Source organism: Orycteropus afer, unplaced genomic scaffold, assembly GCF_000298275.1.
Source record: "Orycteropus afer afer isolate SDZICR_OR568_19922 unplaced genomic scaffold, OryAfe1.0 scaffold00227, whole genome shotgun sequence".
NCBI lineage: Eukaryota > Metazoa > Chordata > Mammalia > Tubulidentata > Orycteropodidae > Orycteropus > Orycteropus afer.
In genome coordinates, this window is record NW_006921814.1 from 4,406,806 (window position 1) to 4,419,641 (window position 12,836).

Genomic DNA, 12,836 nt, shown 5'->3' on the forward strand with positions numbered 1-12,836 from the left:
TGATTCTATAGTTATAGTTCCAGGGGGTGTTACAGAAAAAGAGGTACATGAGCAATTAAGGAAGAAACGAACTATACTTTCTAACATGCTCGTGTATTATCTCAAAACCCAGTGTGATATTGTTGAAATTTAGAAATGAAGGCACTGAGGCCCAGAGAAATCAAGTAACTTGACATATCCTACCGCTGTTAAGTGACAAACCTGGGAATTTATTCAGGGTTGCCAGGCTCTGCAGACCTTTTTCATTCTTTACCACCTTACCTCACATAGGGCCCAATCCTGTTCTGATCTCTTTACGTGTATCCCTCAATTCTCTTTCCTCCCAAGCTGCTTGTGTCTGTCTTCCCTCATGACAGCAAAGATCCTATGTAATGTATTCATCACTTACAGAACATGGCACATATGTACATGGACTATTGTAAGCACTCAGTGAATATTTGGAGAGATGGAAGGGTGAATGGATAGTTGGACGGACTGGGTTGATGGATTTGCTGAAGTCAACTACAAACCAGACTGCAGTCATAGTTGACTCCTTTTAATAGGCTTAAACTCAGGTTTAATATGCTTAGCTAAGGGGATGCCACAGCAGAGTAACGGCCTTGGTAAATTGTTTGCCCATTAAAACGAAAACCAAACCCACTGCGATAGAGTTGATTCTGACTCATAGTGACCCTGTTTAGAACAAAGTAGAATTGGTTGTTAGGTTTCCAAGGCTGTAAATCTTTATAGAAGCAGACTGCCTCATCTTTCTCCCACAGAGTGGCTCGTGGGTTCGAAGCATGGACCTTTTAGTTAGCAGCCAAATGTTCTAACCATTACCTCACCAGAGCGCCTTTGCCATTAAAAGTCAAAAAAAGTCACAGTCATCAAGTCAGATCTGACTCATAGTGATCCCCCGTGGGTTTCTGAGGCAATATCACTACAATAGTAGATTGCCCAATCTTTCTTCTAAGGAGTGGCTGGTGCTTTGTGCCATCAGAGCTCCCTTGCCATTAAAGGCATGTTTAAAAACATTTTGCTTCCATTATTGCAAAAGGGGCAAGAAGACAGCAACTTCTAACTTCCTCTAACCCCACAAGAAAAAGACAGAATCAGCATCAGTAGCCCAAAGCCTATTCCTGTGAGGCCAGACATGCTGCCTCCCTCCAGCCCTTTCACTAACCCTGACACCAACCATTCCTCCCGTGGCACCCACCACCTCTCTGCTGGGTTCAATAATTCACTGCACTGGCCACACACAACTCAGAGATTATGGGATTTATTAAGGAAGCAACAGGCTACAATTCAAGTTCAGGAATGCACTCAGTCTCTCTCAGTAGCACGTCTCTCTCTCTCAGCAAGTGTGTCCTTCTCAGCAGTGCATCTCTCAACTGGCAGTGAGAAATACCTTCTGCCTCTAGGAGGGCTCCTTTTTGAGCCTAGCAGAGTGGCAAAACTAACCAATCCCGACATCAGAATTCTGCACACCTGAGAGAGAGTGAACTTCCCAGAAGGTTGCTTCCTGCTGCTCCAACAGAAATATAGCAGGTGGATAACTTTAACAATCAGCTACTCATGACAGAGGGGGACTTACAAAGACTGGGGCTAGAAAAACCTTTCCATGTCAATTTACTACACTGCAATTACATACAAAAAATTTGTTAACTGGATTTCTTAAAAAGCTATATTAATGGATGTTCATGGCTTTCTTTATAGATCCAGCACATGTACCGCTGTGCTCGAGTCCAAGGCCTAGATACCAGTGAGGGGCTACTTCTTTTTGGTAAAGAGCATTTTTATGTGATTGATGGATTTACAATGACAGCAACCAGGGAAATAAGAGATATTGAAACCTTACCTCCAAAGTAAGTAAATGAATGATGAGAAAGAAAGCACAGCTATGTGTATAAGATGGAAATATAGTTGCATAATTTTTTTCAATCTAAAAATTGTGTTTTCCATATTGTTACCTCTAAGTTTGTGTGCGTCTGTCATTAAGTACTCGTGAGGGGGGTTGTTGTTGTTGTTGTTGTTATGTGCCGTCGAGTTGGACCCAACTCATGAAGGTAATACTCAGTTATTTCAAGGTAAAAAGAAAAAGCTTTGCCTTGATAGTATGAAAACTACATAAAATATGTTTTTGTATTAGCAATTAGGTAGCAAGTTACTTGAATTACAATCTATACATTGATAAATTTATTCAGAGTGTGTAATTTGTTTTTTTCTTAAAATTTCAGGACATCCACAGTTGTTGAGAAAATGTAGGTTACTGCCAGATATTCTAAAAATGAAAAAGTGAACCATGTGCTCTGAGTACCCTAGAAACAGTGTGACCAAGGCACAAGCAAGGATACCTGTTTCCTTTCTTCTGCCACACCTGTGACGGAGCAAAATGGTTAATGCAAAACCCAGAAAGCAGGCAAAGCTAGAGGGAAGATAAGGAGCTTGAGGTTTAGAAAATTAACAAGCCTTTTCTCTCTCTGTTACATTTTAAACATCTAGCACTGGTGAATATAGACATGTTCCTGGTAGTTCATTCCTGAGACTTCAAACACTGTCCTGTGTAGCTTTGCATACCTATTAATTGCTTTTGGCTATAATCAGGGCCACATAATGACTTTTGTGGGTCCCTTCTTCCCTACAAAAATACTAAAAATTATATTTTTAACTTGAAATAAAGATGATATTATATAGTAATATTATATATTAAAATTGTTCCTTTTACCTGAAAGTTTGTTGTTTCCTTTTGATGGAAAAATATTGAAACACTTTCTTGGGCCCCTAAAATTATCAAGTCCAATAGTAAATTAGCCCTGACTACAATAATGAGATTTTTTAAATTATACTCATCAGAAGGTCCTGCTTTGTACTCCAAATAGCTAAGAAATGATTTTTTAAAAACTTTCTTTGTTTTAACTGAAATACTTCTTCCCTCCCTCTTATTTGAATATTGAAAATACATTCTTTGTTGGGCAGTGAGTTTACCTCTGGCTCTGATTATTTTTTTCACCTTTCTCTCTTGGCTGCCTGTAGTATGCATGAGCCAATTATCCCTCGAGGAGCCAGGCAAGGCCCCAGTCAACTCAAGAGAACCTGCAGCATTTTTGCATATGAAGATATCAAAGAAGTACATAAAAGGAGATATCTCTTACAGGTGAGATGGTTTAATACTAATCCTTTTGTCATGTTCCTTTATTTGGAAGATGTATTATTTTAAAACTAGTACATGCCATAAAAGTCCTTTAAAGGATTCACATTATGCTATAGACTTGGTCCTATGATAGACAAGCTCATGTAACATGGGAATATAACTGAATAGGATGCATCTCTTTTAAATGCAGCCTAAATCTTTGTTATCTGTATTTCCATATAGCTATCCAAATCATCATTTTCATAGTCTTTTAATATAAAAACTACATCATAAGGTACAAATTCTAAGTGTAGAATGTGTTACAGAGTATCTTTATCTCGGACTCCACCTGAAAGAGTATAATAACTGAAATAAAACAAGACCTCACTGAAAGATGATCGTATAACATGGATCTCCTGAGTACACTTTAAAAACAAGATTCCAAATATTCGCTAAATGGGAAAAAGTCATTTATGTTTGTAGTAGAATCAGAAAAGCTCTAGAGTCAGACTGCTGAGGTACAAACTCAGCTTTCCACATGCTCACGTTACTCTGACCAGGTCACGTTACTCTCCCTGTGCCCATCAGTGTCCTCCTCTTCTGTGCAGTGAGGATAGTAATGGTAATTACCTCAGAGTAAAACTGGAAACTAGATGAAACCATTGCATGTAAGACAGTTCCAAGTCATAATGATACATATTTTTACAGTGATGTTAGTTTATTAAAAATCATTCATTGAATATCTGGCCATATACCCAAGACACTATTGTATTGAAGGAAATAGACAAAAATCCCTGTCCTCCTGAATCTCATATTCCTGGCATTGTTTTCTGGGATTTGTGAACAGGACTAAGATTTTTAAACTGCCAAACAAGAAATTCCTTAAGAATTCTTTAAAAAGAAAAAAAAAAGTAAAAAGAATTTTGTTCTAAGTATGATTTGGTTTATTTCTCAAATAAAGCCAGATATTTACTTTATTTTCTTTTGTACAAAGTAAGGTGTTATGTATCTGTCTTGATGCCCACATTTCCATTTAAAGTTCAAATAAGTAAATAAGCTTCCTCTTGTAAAATATTTGCTGCTGGTGTTGTTATGTGCTGTCAAGTCGTCTCTGACTCATAGCAACCTTATGTACAACAGAAATTTGTTAAATAAGCTATACTTCATCACTGTATTGAAACCAGTACTAAATTGAAACTTAACAATTTTCAAGAAACCTGCTAATGTATGATTAGTAAATTTATGTAGAGGTTTGTTACTATATTAAAATTACTAAGATACGAAGAATAAGAGAAATCTATTTTATTGTTTAATCTGCTGGAAATATATAACTCTAAAAATGTTCTTCAGTTAACAAATTAGCTTCTAGAACAGTGTAGAAATTCATAGTGTATAAAGCAATACATAATCTTGTTTGTGAATGTCTGATTTTTTTTTTTTTTTTTTTTTAAATATCTTTCTCTCTGATAATTTCAGCCTATTGCTGTGGAAGTTTTCTCTGGAGATGGACGGAATTATCTCCTTGCTTTCCAGAAAGGAATTAGAAACAAAGTCTATCAAAGGTCTTGTTTATAAGAAATGCTTTGTATGCTATCTGGCACTGGATGGGAGTTGGGGAGCTATTACTGGTTCAACTAGTTTTTTAAAAATCTAGAATTTAGATCAGTGAGTCAGCAGGGTATACCATGCCACTTGGAGGTATTTCTGTTGGGTGTGTGAATAATAAGGCTTTTATGAACTGATCAGAGGGATGAGTGGCTTTGTCTTGCTCTTTGAATGGTGTTCTACCCATTGCCATTAAGTTAATTATGACTCATCGAGACTTTATAGGACACAGTGGAACTGCCCCATAGCATCTCCAAGGCTGTAATCTTTATAGAATCAAGCTGCTATATCTTTCTTTCACAGAGCAGTTTTCTCTTGTGGGTGTGAACTGCCAACCTTACAGTTTACAACTGAGCACTTAACCACTGTGCCACCAGAGCTCTTTGAAGGGTACTCTAGATCCTGAAAATTTCTTTGCTAAGGGAAGTTTCATATTAGTTTCACAAGGAATGACAAATATCAAGCAACACTGCTCATCACTGAGTACAGTAACATTACATATGAGCACACGGGAAATGAGGGTGGTTCTTCAAATAAATACCTGTAAAGTGCTTATAGATGTTGATTGGTAATGCAGAACTCCTCCTAGATATGAGAATAGCTAAGTGTAGTGACTAAAGTTCATTTTCAATTATTTAACTTGTTTTCTAAAGGTGATGGTGTTTACTATACTAGAGAAGTACAGTTGATCCTTGAACAACGTGAGGGTTGGGGCACCATTCCCCACATAGTCAAAAATTCTTGTATAGCTTGTGACTCCCCCAAATCTTTACTAAAAGCCTAGTTTTGACTGGAAGCCTTACCAATAACATAAACAATCAATGCAATCTTGCCATGCAGTTCATTAGATTTTTACATAAAGGTACACACATGCATAGCAGGTAAGTTATTCACTGTACAGCATTATGATTATATACTGTTCATTCAGTGGAAGTAGATCATCAGAAAAGTCTCCATCCTTGCCTTCATGTTGAGTCGGCTGAGGAGAGGAGAAGTTGGTTGTGCTGTCTCAGGGTGGCATAGGTGGAGGAGGTGGAAGGAGGGTAGGAGAGACAAGCACACTGGTGTAATTTTCCAGAAGTAACGTTGTAATTTCTGTCTGACTTTTTTGCTTTTCCATTTCTCTGAAAATTTTTCTGTAAGGTGTCAGTCCTTTTTCCACCATTTGCTTTAGTTTCAGTGCCCATATTATAGATGCGTCCATGTTCTAAAAAGAGTTAAAAGCAATCTTGAATAATCAGAACCTTTCTGCCAGATTGCCTAATGCCAGTTTGTTTTCTGGCACTGTTGCTTCTGTGTCTTCTTCCTCATTCATCTGGCACTCATTCAGAAGCACTCATGTCCATCAAGTTGTTTTCTGTTGATTCTTCTTGGATGTGTTATCTATTAGTTCTTGTATTTCTTCAAGATGGATATCTTAAAGACAATCTGCACGTAAGTGGATCCGCATAGTTCACACCCATGTTGTTCAAGGGTCAACTTGTATTTGTCTCTCATAACAAGAAGCTGCTATAAGGAAATGAATTTGTCTTTCTCTGAGAAATTTCTATACATATACCAAATTAAGGCCCATATCCATCCCAGAAATATTTCCATAATTTCTTTCTAGAAACTAATATTGACGTTGTGAGCAATTATAAAAACATGTATAACACTTTAGTACAAAGGTTCTCTATTTTATATGCCTTCATCTATTTAGTGATGCCTCTGTTCTATCATTTGCTGTTTGTTATTCATGCTTTAGGATGCCATTAAGTTGATTCAGTCTCTGCAAATCAGCGTTGCTTGACCTTTTCTTCTGGGTCGTGTTTCAGCATATGTAAAATTCCAAATGATAGATTTTGCTATGGCCTATATGGGCTTGGAATTCATTATCTTCCCCTTTCTTGTAACAGATAGTGTTGTAATTATTATGTATTTCCTTAACATGCCATTTTCTGGGTAATGGGAGGGTAGGTACAAACAATTAAGATTTAAATGAGTCATCCTTTCTGAGGCTTCCAATTGACCCTGACTGAGACTTCCATTGCAATTTTATGTTATTTTTAAATTTTCCAGGTTTTTGGCTGTTGTACCATCTCTAACTGATAGTTCAGAGTCTGTGTCTGGGCAACGACCAAACACAAGTGTGGAGCAAGGGTAGGTGGTTTGCTTCTTGCACATTGTACTTTAATAGTGAAATTAGTGCAGTTCATATCTGAGGATAGTTTTATTCAATATATTTTGAAGTGTTCTTAAACCTGGTGATTACAGAAAACTTTTAAAATACTGAAAATTTGAAGAAAAGAAAATAAAGGAACAAATTAATCACGTCAAATCACTGTTCACATTTTTGATCCATTCTTATCTAGTCTTTTAAGCATACATACATCCTTAAGTGCATGATTCCATTCATGCTGCAAATATAGCTTATTATTTCCATTTGTTGTTATATGTAAACATTTCCCTTTCATATTTTTCAGAAGCATAATTTTTATTTGCTCCTTATTTATCATATGTATAGCATTCTTTTATTTTTGCTATTTAATATTAATTTATCAGTTTTCCTAATAATAATACTACAAGTATGGTTTCTCATTATTTCTTATATAGAGTTCCCTTAGTAAAAGTGTAAAGGGCATGAATTTTAAGACTCTTAATATGATGGTAGTAAATACCTTTGGATCTGTTTAATTAGGGATTATTGTAAAAGGTTGGACCAGATCAATATTTTTCAAACTCTTTTTGACCATGACCCATAGTAAGAAATACATACAGCATTGCACCTCCACACACACATACTAAGTAAGAAATACTAAGACAGCATTCACAGAAAATATTTCTCCTTACTGTGTGTAATGTCTTCCAGTGTTCTATTTTCAGTTTGATTTTATGTTATTTTATATTTCAAAATGGTGATTGCATCCCGCTAAATTGATTTCATGATGCACAAATGGGTCCTCCATAGTTTAAAATATTTTTGGACCAGCTGTCTTATTTTTCAACTCTATAATTACTCAGGTTTAAAATTGTATTACTTACAATTAATTTCATTATTTATTCTCTTTAGATCTGGGTTGCTTAGTACTTTAGTTGGAGAGAAGTCTGTAACTCAGAGATGGGAGGTAAGCTACATGAAAATGTAAGTTTCCTTAGTAATTAACTACTTAAGAGTATAAGGCAGATAGTTAAAAGCACTTTAATAATCTGTAGAAAATATACTGTACAGAAAATATTTTGGTTTAGTTCTTTGGGAAGAAAATAGTGTTTTCTTATTCAGAAATCTATAAGAAAGAAATTGTTCTTTATCTCATTTTGCATATAAAGCTTTAAAAAATGAACATAGTGGAATTGATTGCTCTAAAATGAATCCTTATTTATCTTTCCCAAGAGAGGTGAAATCAGCAACTTCCAATATTTGATGCACTTGAACACTTTGGCTGGCAGATCATATAATGATCTCATGCAGTATCCTGTCTTTCCTTGGATTCTTGCAGATTATGACTCAGAGGTAAATCTAAAATCATTTTACATTTTTTGAAAGAATTAGGAGATACTAGGAGCTCTGGTAGCACAGTGCCTAAGGCACTTGACTGCTAACCAGAAGTCTGGCGGTTCAAATCCACCAGCCACTCCTTGAAAGGAAGGTTGGGCAATCTACTTCCTTAGTGATACTACCTCAGAAACCCAAGGAGGGGTCGCTATGAGTCAGGTCCGACTCGACAGCACATAACAACAACAACAACATAATTTCCCTAACGTTTTATTTGCTTTATAGTTTAGTATACCCACTTCTCACTTATCAACATGGTTAGGTTCTAAAGACCAGGTTGTTGTGTGAAAATCAAGGTTATGCAAAAATGGAGGATGATCACATCAGATCAGAAAATGGAGGATGACTACATCATTTTGTAACTGCCAAACTACTGAGAATCATGGCCTCGCCAAGTTGACACATAACCTTAACCATCACAGCCAGCATTGCTCTCACCTCACACCTAGCATTCATTACTGCCAGACATACATCATTAGTGCACAAAATAGTTGGATTAAATGTGAAATGTCAAATAAGAAGATAGTAAGTGTATTGTTGATAAGTAGGTGTATTCTCAGTGAACACTCATTTCAAGAAGATGAGAAGAGTTTTAGCTAGGACTTGTACAAAGTTTAGATAATTGAACAACTTCATAGATATTACAAATGAATTTGTGGTGTTTATTCAGTTTTTATAAGTGTTAATTTATGTCCATTGGTGGATATCATAATCCTGTGTAGTTTTAAGTGCTGACTAGTGAAAAATGAAATGACTGCAAAATATTCCTGACACATAGAAGAGACTTTTTATATTATTCTAAGAAGCTTTGGAAGAAGAGTTCCAACAGTTCAATATGTACCTGATTAGGGATCAAAACAACACTAAAATGAGTGCATTTAAATGATACCTTCTTTCTTCTCCCTTGCTTGCTGCCTGACAGAAGTTTGATTAGTTCTGAAATGAAACATTAACAAGCAGAACAAGAGAAGCTTGGGCCTAGATAAACTGAAAACAAAAACATGACTAATCATTCTGAGAATTCAAAAGTTATTAGACCTCCTTGTTCACTACAATCAGGACTGCTTGTTTTCTTAGAAGTTTTATACATCAACATATTAGGATAAAAAGTAAAACTTTTGCTTTCAAAAAATTTTAGCCTATAGAAGGAATGGACTTAAGCAATGTTATATAAATGTATCCTTATCATTGAAACAGATAATTCATGTCAAATATTTATCACATTTTGTTTTAATGCGTATGAGAGTGCATTTGATGTGTGAATCTGCATTTACATAAGCAGTAAACAGACATGACTAAATGTACCTTTGGGTGAAGAAATAAATGTAGTAAAAGAACAAAAGGTAGATTAAGGATTTATGAAATGAAAATACCATTCCTTTAAGTCAATCAAGGAAAACCTATGAGAAAATATAGATTTTAAAGAGGCACATACCATGGACTGCTAGAAGAACAACCGAATCTGTCTTGAGCTCCTTTCAAGTGATAATGGCCAGTCTTCGTCTCATATTCTGGTCGTATTGTTAGAAGGGATCAGTCCCTGGAGAAGGATATCATGCTGGGTAAAGTAGAGGATCATACAAGGGGAAGTCCTTCAACAGGATGGATTGACACAGTGGCTATGGTGATGAGCTCAATCCTGGCAACAATCGTAAGGATGGCACAGGACAGGGCAGTGTTTCATTCTGTTGTGCTTAAGGTTGCTGTGACTCGAAACTGATTCTGTGGCGCCTTCGCCTAACAACAAACAAGCATGAAATCCACAAAGAATATAGTTATTTGGGGAGGGAGTAGGAAATCTGTATCAACCTAAACTTGAATATGTATCTCACAAAAACTTCATAGGTACCATTTCCACTGCTTTGCTTCTTGCCCATGTTCCCATGATGGATTTCAACCCTCACCCTATATTCCTTATCTCAGGAAGTATTATCACATCCATGCTGTTGTACAGTCTGGAAATCACACTCATTTTCCTACTATTCCTCCTATTCAAGTCTAGTTAGCATGCTTACCAGTTAAGTGTCTTTTTAATCTATTCCTTTATCTCCTTCAGCATTGCCAGCGTCTCATGTCAGGCCCTCTCCATTTTTCCCTACTAGCTAGCTTCTTAACTGGCTTCCTGCTCTAAACTTCCCTTCCTTCACTCTGTCTCTGCACTGCATCCAGAGATTCTAAAACATGAATCTGATTGACTTATTGACTTATTTTCCTATTTCAAATTATTTGGTGAATTGTCATCACAATCTGGGAGAGAGTTTAAAGTTTAGATGGGAGAATAATGATGAATTGAGGTATTTGTGTCCACAATCCCCAGTTGTGGCCTTGTCAGAAATGGACAGTTTTTTCTTTTCACTACTCCTTCCTAAACTTGGGTCCCTGTGTGCCTTCCTCTGTGAAACACTTAATTTCCAAAGGAGTTAGTTGTCTTCAGACTAAATCTATTAGCAAATGGCCATATGCCTGTCCGAAGAGTACAGGTAAGCAGGTGGCCACATAGCATCTGATACCCTTTACAGACTAGCTCCAATCTACGTATTCCTTATATAGTCTCAAAACTGCTGTCCTCGGCTACACTCATTGCCCTCTCTCATACCTCACTTGCTTTGTACCTGCTGCTCTACCTGTCCACAATTCTCCTTAGTTCTTATGTGCATCTTCCTCCCACCCCCCACCTAATAATTTACCTGGTTAACCGTATTTCATCCCTAGAGACACACTCAAGCATCACCTCTGTCCTTTTCCACCTCTATCTTTCTCTATTCTCATATACTGCCTTGTAGCTATATCATGGCACTTTTTTATAGCGTGTTATAGTCATGACTTTTGTCTGATCCTTTTAGACTATAATGTTCTTGAACTTGAAAACTTTCTTATGTATCTCTCAATTCCCAAACCTACAACCATGCCTGGCACTCAGTAGGCCCTGAGTATGTTTGCTGAATTAACCAAAAAGTATAAATAAGGTACTTTACATGCAGACTTTCAGAGTACAAATGAACTCACTTGACTTCTATTCATAATGTGAATCAGTTGCTTCTGCCCAAGACTTTTAAAATACAAGTTTGGCAAAATTGATAGGTCATGATGCCCTATGAAAAACACAAATTAAATATCCCTTGAGTACATTTCAAGTATCTACTTATTAAAATCCTCATGGACTGAGTTTTTACTTCCTTTTAAATATATGTATAAAGTCAGCTAGATACATGAGCCTTTAAACCCTGGAAGACTGAAAGAATCCATCTCATTTGCAATAATCCTGGTTTTCAGAGATGAGTGAGTTACTGAGGGCCCTAGTGTGTATCATTTCTAGATCACCTTCAAGAAAAAAGTGCTGAGGAGTGAAGTTGGAGGGAGAGAGAGTGGGACCAGTGAGAAGGACAGAAAGGAGATTTGATCCTCCCATTATATGGCTGATGGGAGAATAATGATGAATTGAGGTATTTGTGTCCACAATCCCCAGTTGTGGCCTTGTCAGAAATGGACAGTTTTTTCTTTTTACTACTCCTTCCTAAACTTGGGTCCCTGTGTGCCTTCCTCTGTGAAACACTTAATTTCCAAAGGAGTTAGTTGTCTTCAGACTAAATCTATTAGCAAATGGCCATATGCCTGTCCGAAGAGTACAGGTAAGCAGGTGGCCACATAGCATTGTTTTGGAGTCCACTTCTGTCCATTTGACTCCTCAGATAGTAGCACACTGATAAATCCTGTCTGCTGCAGCCACTGTACTTAGATGGGTAAAAATAGAGGACTTTCACTAATTTGCGATTTGGTTTCATTTTGCCTTTTAGGAGGTAGATCTTACTAATCCCAAGACATTTAGAAACCTGGCTAAGCCAATGGGAGCACAAACAGATGAACGATTAGCACAATATAAAAAGCGGTATAAAGACTGGGAAGATCCTAATGGTAAGTAACTTTTTCTGAAATTAGAGTTGGTACCAGAGTTTCAGAAGTAAGCTGTTAGTGATCTGATACCCTTGCATCCTTCTGCAAATTGCTTATATATCATTAAATCTGTGTATATGTGCCATATATGCCCATGTGTAGCTACAACTTACTCAAGTAGAAAAATAAGTTTTGTGTGCCACTTAAAGCCATGTGTACAGGGTGCCTTATCAAAGTACTGACAGAAAACTCTTTTGCATTAGCAAGATCATCTGCTTAAGTATGTCTGCTTTGTATGGGGCAGAAATTCCCCACCATAGTCTGACTTATTTTTATTTGAGGAACTACACTTTTACTTATTGGCTCTCTTAATTTCATTGAGGCACAGTTTAGGAATCCTTTGCATTAAAAGAAAAGAAAATGAATTAGACTACCTTCTAATTTCCTTGTTTTTTATGTTTCACATTTATTATGTATCTCCCTGAAACAAAGAAAATAACTGAGCCTAAACCTAACAGCATCCCTCTGTGAGCTAGGTTTTTTTTCCCCTGCCAAGGAGAATACTTAGTAAAAGTTGCACAATATTTATAGGCAAAAATTCAGAGAGACATACAAGTGCAAAGCCAGTACCTAATAAAGGTTAGCTATAGGTCGATATCCTGCTTCAATGGAAGATAGTTCGCTATTAAGACTTAGCTA

General features: G+C 36.7%; 1 protein-coding gene across 1 annotated transcript in view; it reads left to right on the plus strand.

The window, feature by feature from the left end:
- The window catches only part of WDFY3 (WD repeat and FYVE domain containing 3), a 341,413-nt gene that overhangs the window by 266,441 nt on the left and 62,136 nt on the right, over positions 1 to 12,836 (plus strand). Inside the window, exons 45-51 of the mRNA XM_042782046.1 lie at positions 1,696 to 1,844; positions 3,013 to 3,133; positions 4,586 to 4,671; positions 6,773 to 6,853; positions 7,764 to 7,818; positions 8,085 to 8,204; positions 12,041 to 12,158. Of these exons, the coding sequence (XP_042637980.1) occupies positions 1,696 to 1,844; positions 3,013 to 3,133; positions 4,586 to 4,671; positions 6,773 to 6,853; positions 7,764 to 7,818; positions 8,085 to 8,204; positions 12,041 to 12,158 (730 nt within the window). The remainder of the gene's footprint in view (positions 1 to 1,695; positions 1,845 to 3,012; positions 3,134 to 4,585; positions 4,672 to 6,772; positions 6,854 to 7,763; positions 7,819 to 8,084; positions 8,205 to 12,040; positions 12,159 to 12,836) is intronic.